This window comes from Octodon degus, unplaced genomic scaffold (assembly GCF_000260255.1).
Source record: "Octodon degus isolate 3935 unplaced genomic scaffold, OctDeg1.0 scaffold00310, whole genome shotgun sequence".
In the NCBI taxonomy this organism is placed as follows: Eukaryota; Metazoa; Chordata; class Mammalia; order Rodentia; family Octodontidae; genus Octodon; species Octodon degus.
In genome coordinates, this window is record NW_004524886.1 from 507,630 (window position 1) to 518,899 (window position 11,270).

The window sequence follows — 11,270 nt, forward strand, 5'->3', positions numbered from 1 at the left end:
CCCAGCAGGACCTTCAACTCCAGAGCGAAGGTGCTGGAGGGCAGAGATGGCAGCTGGGGCCCACACATCCACACTGCTTATCTCCTCCCCTGCTGCTGCCTCCCTGGGACATTAGGGACCAAGTCTCAAGGACAGGCACGTGGTGTGGAGGCTGAGCCATGTGCCCCTTGGAAGACCAGGGCCACTCAAAGAAGGGCAGTGCATCTCCCTGGGCTAAAACTCAGGCAAAAGCCTGCACGCAGCTGACCGCAGGCACAGATGCCGAAGTCCTCGCATCTCAGTCCCAGCCACAGGCTTTGCGCACCTCTGTGCTCACGGCTTCAGGAGTAGAGTGTGAGAGGGCCCAGGAGTCTGCAGCTACCAAGAGATATAGCAAAAGGAAATAGTCAGGCAGCAAATAATGCAAATCTTAAAAGAATATTTGAGGGCTGAACAAAGTAAATATTTTTTCAAACAAGTTTTGAAAAATAATATATGTGAAAAAGATGACTTCCAAATGAGAAGTGATTATTAATGAAGCTAATTGAATCCAAACCCTGATGGGTGGGTGGGACGGTGCAGGAGGGCACAGAAGATTATTCTCAAGGGAGACAAGATTCATAGCAACGAGCAGAAAGTGCACAAGCATGTTTGGGAGCCAGAATGCGTCGCACGAATTCAAATCATCTCATCCTGATACAAATTCACTCACTGATTAAACAGCCAAAAAGTAGAACATTGCTCTTAAGATAGATTTTGTTTGCTTAGGTGTTATTTACAGAGGCTGCCTGAAAGCCTTTAGTAGTCAGAAAAATATTTACACAAAAATAATATACATTATTAATAAAGACCTCAAGTAATGTTAGTGTTAAGAGCACTTATACTGTGCTTCTTAAAAATTCACGGATGGATGTACTAAGACTCTAGAAATAATGATCTTACCTTTTCTGCACACGCATTGAGATGACACCACACCTCCAGTGCGGCAGCAGGAGGAAGCTCTCTGTTTCTATTCTGGAAACGTTGGGCTGGTGTTGGCAGAAGGGCAGGTGGAGGAAAACATATGTCTCTGCTCCAGCGAGAGGTAGGCTTATGTCCAGGGACGTGCCGCGACGTGTGGACATTACCTGGGATCAGCTGGAGGGAGGGAAGAGGCTGAGAATTCCACATTAATTGCAGCCACGATCCCTGGTGCAAAGGGAGGTGAGCTGCTGATGGAGGATGACCCGTACCTTCCTTGGATTCACTATAGAACAGTAGGGAACTGTAAAAGCAGTCGGTTTTCATTCTGAAAATGTGTCTGATTCCTCCAGAGTCTCTGCTCCAGTCTGCATCAGGGTGGCTCTCCAGTCCCGTCCTGGGAAGCCAGAGCTCAGCGCCCCTCCCGCACCTAACGGTATTCTATGAGAAGCTTGGGGACCACGCTGGCCTGAAGTCTTCACCTTGGAGATGAGACAGAGGCTGAGGGACTGGCGCTGCGCTGACCCGCGGGTGCTGGACGCAGACTGCTGCGCACCCCGAGCGCTTCCTCGGGAGGACGGCGACACTTTCCCGTGTCCCGTGTCTCTTGCTCTCTCTCTCTACTCTTGCTTTAGTTTTCTGGGCATCACGTATTGAGGGAAACAAGAAGCGGTTAATGTTCAGGCCTGTGGAGAGCCCGCCTAGAACGGGCTGTGTGGGGCGGAAGTGGGACAGCAGCCTGAGCCGCGCCCTGCGAGGCTGTCTGGAGGACCCCGCCTGGAGAAGGGGCTGCTTCCTGCCCCGCGCTCCCCTCCTCCCGATGGGGCCCCGTGAAACATGAGGGTCACAGCCATCGCCATGGAGCCACCAGGAGTGAGGGCGGGAGGCAGAGGACACACTGGACGTCCAGAATAGGAGTGGTCCTCAAGGATCTCCTCCTCTTGCTTGCAAAACATCCCTGCAAAGACCGCAGCCCGAAGCCCACAGAGCAGGCCCAGAGAAGTGCTGAGCACAGCGACAGTGGCCTGCGAAGGTTGAGGGCAGCCGGAGGTGCTTGCATCCTCCACAGCCGTCCCCTCTGGATCTGAGCCCAGGCTGTGGCAAGTGTGGCAGGAACAGCAGGGTTCCCAGGATGTACGTGAGGTGCCCTTCTCCCACACCTGTGCCCACCTGAGCAGCCACCTGGGGCTGGGCTGTGACTCAACTCTTGTGAGGCACTTGCTGCGTGCCTCCAGCCCTTCCACCCCTCAACCACTCGCATGGAGGGCTTCGGGACAGGCTACCAAACGGTGAGCAAGCATGTCCTCTCTCACCTGGGCACGATCCAGCTGTGGCCTCCCAGACACACTGGTCCTCACTGCATGTGCCCAGCTGGTTAAATGATCAGACCCAAGGTCAGAGATGCCCTGGGATGCCCTCAGGTGCTGCGTGGCCAGGTTCAAAGCAGCCCGGAGACCAGTGGAGTGCCCCGCTGGAGGTCCAGCAGGAGTCTGCTGGCCACACAGATCCCACCCTGCTCACCCTTCAGTTCCAGAGAAATGCATCCTCACTTCACCGTTCTAACAGAGGAGAAGCTCCCACGAGGGCAGGCTGAGCAGACCTGGTTGTGTCTGCTGGTGCACCACTCTGAGCCTCTCCATCTACCCTGCGGTCATCACTCTTTCTGGTGTGCTTACAACAGAATATTTAATTTGCAATAATTGGTCCACTTATCAGTTGTATGACACCAACTTGCACTTGGTAGCAGCTCATTTCCATGTTTGACAAGAAAAATTGGAAATCTGCATAATTTACCTGTCCCACAAAACATCACCATTACTTTAATAGTAGAACAAACTCGACTGTGGTGGGGACTACAAATTGCTGTCACTCCCTTCTGCAAGATGCCGGATACTCAAGCAAGACTGAACAGAGCAGCCCACACAGACGATCGGGACTGGCTAAGGGAGTCCCGTTCTCATCTCCAGGGAGCCTCCTCCCAGCTGCTTCCAAATCACAGAACTCTGGACCCACAAGGCAGCGGCCCGCAGACAACGGGTGCCGAGGACCGGTGCTCCCGACAGCAGTCCAGCTGAGAGATCAGTAACAGCAGTGACGAGAATCATGAAAGGTCCTTGCATGGGAAAATGGGCAGCCCACTGACAAGGAAGTCCCTGAAGATGCAGGTGTCCCAGCAGGCAATGAGCCGAGGGACACACTCACTGCTGGGATCATCTGGGGAGAAGAGGGACACTGTGTCCCAAGGGGGGTGGCGTCCTCCTTCACCGCTATCATTCTGGGACCATCTACTGTGTGGAGGGAGTAGGAAGCATCAGACATGTGCCACATCTAAATACCCAGCGCGCACCCTCAAAGCCAGCCTGTTCTGTTGAGTGTGTCCTCACCTCCAGCGGGGAGTGTCTCCCTCAGCCCCTCAAGCCGGTCCTGCCTCCACTGCTGCTTCTGATCCATGCACCACACACTGGTAACATCGAGCATCTCCCCCTTTAGCACAAAGAACTTTGCAATAAAGTTTTCAGAATAAAAGTATTTGCTTGAACTGTCTCTCCTGAAATCTCATTTTTTATTGTTAAAACTCTTTTGCATCCATCCCACCCTCAGCATCCATATTCACGTGCTCCCAATAGACTTCCTTCCTTGGCGCTGCACTGACTGGGTGTCAGGTCCCTCCTGGACCCAGATTAGGACTCCCATGGCTCACACACCTCAAAATGCCCTTCATTTAAATCTAAGCCCTTGTTGTTACATTTCCTACAAAACTCAGGAGCAGAGCCCCATTCCAATTATGCAAGCGTGACTGACCACAGGCCCACCCCTGAATTTGTTTTTGTTTTTTTTTTTTTTTTGTTTTGTTTTTTTTGCTGAACCAGGGATTGAACTCAGGCCCTTGTGCTTGGTCAGGCAAGTGCTTATTCTACTGAGTCATCTCTCCGGCCCCCCGAATTTGTTTTTATTCATCATCACCTTGATCTCTATCCAGTAATCCAATCATGTGCACCCAAACACCTCACAGCTTCAGCAACAGGCCAGGCCTGCTGAGCCCGAGCACGTGCTCCCAGCCTCACAGAGCCAGCATACGCTGCCTATAACATGAGGACGCAGGGCGCACCTTGGTGTGTCACCAAGTGAAGGGACGTGGCCCCAGCACAGGGGCCCAGTGCTTCAGTGAAGAAAAGCTGAGTACAAAGCCAGTGTGAAGTCGAGCGGCAGAGGAGGAGCTGTGTCAGGACCCGCCGCTCGCCTCAGTTCCGGGGTCGGGGTTTGTGCAACTCTGAACTTATTTGCAAACACCTAGCTCGTCTCCACCTGCGATGTCCAGGCTCCTGCCCTGTGCTCAAGTCAGCTTCAGCTGCTCTGAACCCTCTCTTCAGAGTGCACAGCCTCCTTCAGGTTTGAGCAGTTTCCTTCATGAAATATGCTGACACAGCTTGCAGTATTAGTCTGAGAAGAAAGTGGCCCATTCAAGGCATCTTAAAAAAAATCATTTCAGTGGGCTTAACTGTAGCACATTTAATCAGCATGTAGGACACGGGGGTGGGTGCCCAGGCCACCCACAGATGCTCTCTGATCACTGCCCATGCCTCCCACGGGGCTGGAAGCTCAGCAGCTCAGCCCCTGGGGCTCCCTCTGCAGCCCAGGTTCACCTCCTACAGGGCGAAGACATCTGCGCCTGGCGTCCCAGCTCAGCTCTTCCTGGACATGTGGCTCTAGTCACTGGGCTCTTTTTTCCTTCCTTTGCTGTTTCCATCTTGGTCATTACAACATGCCGCTTTCTCTGTCACCCTGTCAAGTTCCTCCCTGGTGAAAGCTCTAACCTCCACCATGTCTCTCCTGGGCTCTTCTCTCTCTCCCCCATTCCTGAACTAGAAGTGACTCCGAGGCAGTGAACCCCCAGATCCCGAGCTTTCTGGTCCACTCAGATGCCCACTTCGGTGTTCCCACTTGCTTAACCCCATGCCTGGGGGCTCCACGCTCCAAGACCCCAAGCACCCCAGCGGCAGGTCAGCTTGGCGAACAGCTGGGGGCTGAGCTGAGCCGGGCCATGGCCACCCCAGCGCAGGGCCCGGACCTGGCTTGGTGGACGGCTACACACAGCAGTCTCCTCCTGCGAATGCCCAGTTGAAACGCCACTGCTCATTACAAAGCTGTGGTAGCTGCAGCGCTACGGACCACGCGGCCTTAGCCTGTGTTTCTTCCTGCTCCACACTGAAGCGGCAATGCTTATATTTGTGTTCCATGAGTAAGAAATGTCCTCCAAATGTGGCCCTAGGACACTTCCTAGGGAGCGTACCATCCGTATTGAAGGGTACTTTCTTAGCAGCTTAGCTCATGTGGAAGGTCCTGGGTGTAGGGTGCAGAATGGCAGAAAAATCACGTGGAATCTTCAAAAGCAATCATGAATGATAATGAAAAGAATCAGACAAAAAGAACCTAACTGCACATTACAGATAATCATATAGAAAGATATCCAGCAAGTTTTACAAGTGCTGTAGAAACACTATGAGCCTTTATTACATATTATATGAAGAGTTTCTCTATAAAGCAGCACATTCATATACTGTGTGATAAACTTTGCCATCTGGTTACAAAATTGTGACATATAGATTCTATAAAACACTCCCCATTAAAATGTTTTAGACCAAACAAAAAGCATTGTAATCAGAAGTTATTCCTAACTGTACAAACTTATCTTGCCAAGAGTAGGCTTAACTCACACCCACAAGTTCCCCATCCCTGACACCTGCAGAGTCCACACCCAGCCCCAGGCACTGTTCTAGACCCTCCCCTCGTGTGTCCATGCCCCCTGGCGCCTGCTCCTCCTGTTGATGCCCAGGAGGCCCTACCACAGGGTGTGGTGGTACCAGTGTCTCTCCTCAGCACTGCCCTAGGATCAGGGCCATGGCTCTACGATGTCACAGTGGCAGTGCCAAGTGCCCAGGATCCCTCAGGCACTGTGCTGACACCCAATTCCCTGTGCCAACCTCCCCCAGCTTCGCTTTCTCCATCCTCTCCTAGGGAGGGTTTCATCCATCATTCCTAATGTAGTGATGAGTCCAAATTGCAAGCACGACCTTTCCTCCTAGTTCAGCTCCTATGCCTAGTAACAGAACAGTGCTCTTTACACCAAAAATGCAATAAGCAAATGAACAAAAGGTGAGAGATGGGGGCTCCACACACTGACGGCCAGGAGCTGAGCACCACCCTCCCGCTCTGCCTCTGCCTCCCAATCACACTGGAGCCTTGACATCATCTTATCATCTTCTGTACCTGAAGTGGCAGCAGGGCTGGGTCTGGAAGAGCAGCCCCATGCACGAGCTCCACTGATCCTTGGATGCAGGATTATGCACAGTGCCGTTCTGTGCGACAGAGCACAAGTTCCAGCGCAGGCCACGCTGCGGGCAATGGGAAGGGCTGTGCTCATACTGCTGGGCTCCCCTACATTTTCCAAGACTCAAGAAACAAAATTTAGTCCATTCAAAACAGAAACGGTAGAAGCAAAGGCTAACGGTAATGACACACGTGAGACAAGGAACGACAGCATGCTAGTAAAACTAGTTAAATCAGTTTTGTTGATGTTTTTCCTAAAACATAAATCTCAGAGTTCTGAAAATAAACGCTCTGTAGTAGAACCACAGCATCACCACAGCAGTAAAGGACCACACCTTACACCTCTACTGGGCCACAGGAAATAACACAGCCTGACTTTTCCTTAGGAAGCAACCACGGTCTTCATGGACCAATGCAAGCCAGTGCTCAGGATCTGCCACACACAAGGAGGCCAAGTGCGAGGCTTCGGGGCTCACCCCGGGGTGCAGCTGCCACTCCCCTGTGTACCGCTGTGCTTGCCTTCTGATGACGTCTGGAACTCAGGTCCCTGACAGGTTGGCCAGCTCACGTCCACCTCACCTCAGCCTTGGAAACAAATGAGCCTGTGAGCAGCTGGAGAGGTGGGAAAGCGCCGAGGCCCGCTGTGCGCTCTGCAGCTAACAGGGAAGGTGTGGCTGGTCACCCAGGCTTGACTTAATCTGGCCAAGCATCAATTTAAAACAAATGTCCCGAATTTCATGTGTGTACTTCACAGAAGGGACCTCAACACGCATCAGCTGAAGAGTCGGCCTTGACATGACTGATAAGCACAGCCATCCTCAGGTGTTCGGCATGACTCAAGAAGACACCCACCACAGAAGTGCTTTACCTGTCATGAAAATCACATACGATTTAGTCCCAAGACATTCTCCAAAGCCCTCCACAAGGCAGCTCTCACGTCCTTGTTCCTCAGGGTGTAAATGAGGGGGTTGAGCACGGGCGTCACCACAGTGTAGAAGAGGGAAACAAACTTGCCCTGGTCCTTGGAGCGGCTCTTGGCCGGCTGCAGGTACATGAAGATGATGGTGCCATAGAAGATGACGACCACCAGCAGGTGGGACGAGCAGGTGCCAAAGGCCTTGCGCCTGCCTGCTGCTGACGCGATGCCCAGCACTGCCCGGGCGATGAGCCCATAGGAGCCCAGGATGAAGGACACGGGTACCAGCAGGAACAAGACGCTGGCCACAAAGAGCTCGGCCTCATTGAAGGTGGTGTCCACACAAGCCAGCTTGATGAGCACTGGGACCTCACAGAAGAAGTGGTCCACAATTCTGTGCCCACAGAGGGGCAGCTGAAGGGTGAGTGTGGACTGCACCAGGGTGGTGGCCATGCCACTGAGCCATGCCACGGATGCCAGGGCATGACAGAGCCGAGGATGCATGACAGCGGCGTAGTGCAGAGGACGGCAGACAGCGACATAGCGGTCGTAGGACATCACAGCCAGAAGGACGCACTCTGTGGAGCCCAGGGCAAGGGACACATAGAGCTGGACCACGCAGCCTGCGTAGGAGATGGAGTTATCTGCACCCCCTAGGTTGACAAGGAGCTGTGGGACGATGCTGCTGGTGAAGCAGAGGTCCAGGAAGGAGAGATGCGAGAGGAAGAAGTACATGGGCGTGCGGAGCTTGGCGTCCAGGCAGGACACCAGGATGATAGCAGTGTTCCCCCAAATGGTCAGTAGGTAGAAGACCAGGACGACCACAAATAGTGCTTCCCTTAACTGGGGATGGCCAGAAAAGCCCAGCAGGATGAAGCCCGTCACACCGCTGTCATTGGTCCACCTCACCATCCCCAGGCAGTGGTCGTGTCCCTACAGCCGGAGTCAGCTGAGGAAGAGGCCGTGCTGCATGCAGCACAGGAAGTGACCAGGACAGCTCCGGAAGGAGCGTGTATGGCACCCAGAGAAGCCGCACCCTCACAGGGCTCCGGTTTGACTATCCTCCTGATGTGCGCTTTCTACGTGAACAGCGGGCCCCTCAAACGCTGGACCCACCCCTGATGCAGAGCACAGCAGTGCGCATATTTTTTTAAAAATACCACACCTCTTATAGACAAAAGTGTCAGAAGTGAGGGCACTCCCGAGCATGCAGGCGGACCCACGTCGCCCGAGCGCTTTCATCTTTCTCCAGTCTGCAGCACACGCAGACCTGGAAGCTTCCTTAGCAGCCAGCTGAGAGTCTCCTTGGGTCGCGGGGGCGCCGCCTCACTGCCACTGCAGAAGCGTCCCCACACACATCAGCCACAGCAGCGCCAGCTTTGAAATGGGTTTGGAATTTTTCTTTATAAATATTTTCTGTCAAAGAACAAAATCACAGAGAAAAATATGAAAATCTGAAACAAAATCCTAAATATAGATGAGAAATGAAAAATCCGGTACACAGTCTGGGCATGGTGGTGGCAGGCCTGTAATTCCCTTCTACGAGAGACTCTAAGTCAGCCAGGGTTACACAGCAAGATTGCACCCCCAATCACAAGGCAGCGTCCTAGGGTCCCCCTCGCTCTGTGCATTGTGTGGTGACGCCGCACACCCGAATCAGTGCAGCAGGGAGGGGAGCAAGGTGGCCCTGCCCTGCTATTTTAGGAACGTGTGCGGAGACTTGACGAACCTGCATCCCAGCTGCCTTGGCTGGCTTGTGGCTTGCCTTTCAACTCTTCACTTTGTGGACACAAGGCCCTTACGTCTGTTGACCCCTGACCATAGGACTGGGCTTGCCAAGTTCATTCGTTGTTGTTCTGGGAGGAATGACAGTAAGTTTTGGAAGAAATCAATTTGCTACTTAAAGCTAAAAAAGCAAATACCCCACCTCTTGTTGGAAGCGACCTAGACACCCTTTCCACCCGGCCAAATGGAAGCAGACCTCTATCAAACTGCAGAAAAGGAGAGAAACTCGGGTTATTTCAACCAGAGATGGCAGCCTGAGGCTCGCTTTCAGCAGTCTTCAGTGCAACAGGAGAATTCACATTTAGTCATTCTCAAAACACAGAAATTAGTCACCAAGTCCCATGCCTCAGTAGTCAAGATGCGACTGCCAAACACTCAAGTCCAACCGTGAGAGCTGAGACGACCTGGACAAAGCCTTGCGGAGCGTGCTGAGTACCGAGACCTGCTCCTTCCGCCTTGCTTAGGTGCCACGCGCGCTCCTCCGCCACGCGCGCTCAGCCTTTCCTCTCCTCCCGTCCACCCTCCATCGTCTTCATCTTTGCTTCCCTCCATTCGCAGGTGCCTACCATGTTTCTAACCTTGAAACTAGACCTTCTAGACAAGCGCGTCTCCCGGGGCCTTGGCGTTCTACCCACCACCCGCATCTAGACCTGACCTGACGCCCCACGTGCGCGCGCTCTTGCTGGAGCCGCGTGAGGCAGGTGCTTGCTCCCACGGAAGCTCCTCATCTCCTCTAATCCCCAGTGCACGCTGGCTCGCTCACGAAGAGATGCTAAGCAGACGACGCTCACTAGGAAAGGCCGGCCCGTCCCACGGACCCTCAGATCCCAGGGCAGGGCTTCTATTCCTGCACCGCTGCAGCGGTGTCCAGCGCGGACACCGGCCGTAGCTGCCGCCTGGGGTTGGCACTACCACCGCTGTTAGTTTCTGAGGAACTGGGGTTGAACACAGCTACATTCTCTGCCATATTTTGTTTCAAGAGAATAAAAAAAAATTCTAAAATCATTAGAAACGAAACAGAATTTCACTAAACAAAGTAATATGAATTCAACAACGGTTGTTGTATCACAGATTGTTTTCTTTAAATTAGTCTTTCAAATTATCAGATATAAAAAGCGTGTAAAATTGGTCAAAAAAAGTTATAAGAATTAAAAAGGGGGAAAAATCTGAGCATTAACTGCTCCTTTAAACCCTGCGCACATAGCACATCGCGTGCTGTGGACTGCAGCGCAGGGGCAGAGCACGCGGCACGCCAGCGTGAGGGCCGGAGCCAGGCGGGGAACCAGCGCTGTGCGCCGCACACGCGCGGGCCTGGGTCCCTGCCTCCGTGCGCGTGACAAGGGACTAAGCGCAGCTTCCGGCACGCCGTGTCCTGCGTGTGTCTGCGGAAGAGCTTCTGCCTGAGACGCACTGTCTCGGCAGGCTTGCCAGTGCACGCCGCAGAGCGGCCCCTCCACGCCGCCCAGCTTTCTGTTTATCCAGCTGCCTTTCCAAAGACAGGAAGCACAGCTGCCACCAAGACCGCGCTTGTTGAATGAGCCCGTGAATAAGCAGGAAATTCTAGTGTAAAAAGGATGACTCGTTTCTCTCAACTAGAGCTGCCTCAAACACTGGGCCCTTCTCAGCGTCTGCACGCTGCCCTTCCATCTGCAACTCTTGGACATGTGGGGGGCACGCCATGGTGGGCATGCGGACCAGCAGCTGCCCGGGTAGCGCCCACAGCAGCGCTGCCGAGTCTGGGCAGGGCTTACCCACGTGCAGACAGCGCCTCACTGACCCGCGTGGTCCTAGAGCAGTCTCAGGGGCAAGCTGCCCACCTCAGGACTCAGGACAACCTTCCAGAAGCCCTGCGGGTGGCACGCACTTGGAGGTCCCGCGCTGTGCCAGCCCGAGGCAGGAAGACCCTGAGCTCAAGCCCAGCCTGGGAGACTCAGCAGCTCAGAGACTGTTTCAAAACAACAACAGGAAAGCAGGGCAGAGGAAGCAGCTCAGTGTACAGGTTCTGTTCAGGCCCCAGTAAGATGCAGAAATGCAGGTAAGGCAGAACTGGCAATCTCGGCAAGTGTGCGCACTGTCTTAAGACTGTCTAAACAGGATTTACTTCATATAGATAATTCCATGCAAAGTGACTAATTAACATATGTACAAAACAACTCATACTTTTATTACAGTGTCTGAAAGGCAAAATATCATCATTCAGATTTTAAGTTAAGGCAAGGAAAATTCAGAGAAGTGAGATGAAATTGTAAAGTCAAGGAGAAAAGCCCCAGAGCAAGAGCTCCCTCCTGCTGCACACCACCCA

General features: G+C 53.2%; 1 protein-coding gene across 1 annotated transcript; it reads right to left on the reverse strand.

Annotated features, from left to right (window-relative positions):
- Window positions 1–7,147: 7,147 nt before the first annotated feature.
- On the reverse strand, window positions 7,148–9,935 carry LOC101560209 (olfactory receptor 2G2-like). Its single transcript, XM_012513043.2, has 2 exons — window positions 9,822–9,935; window positions 7,148–8,116 (listed from the first exon to the last, which is right to left on the reverse strand). The coding sequence occupies exons 1-2, from the start codon at window positions 9,933–9,935 to the stop codon at window positions 7,148–7,150; spliced, it is 1,083 nt and encodes a 360-aa protein (XP_012368497.2).
- Window positions 9,936–11,270: the final 1,335 nt, after the last annotated feature.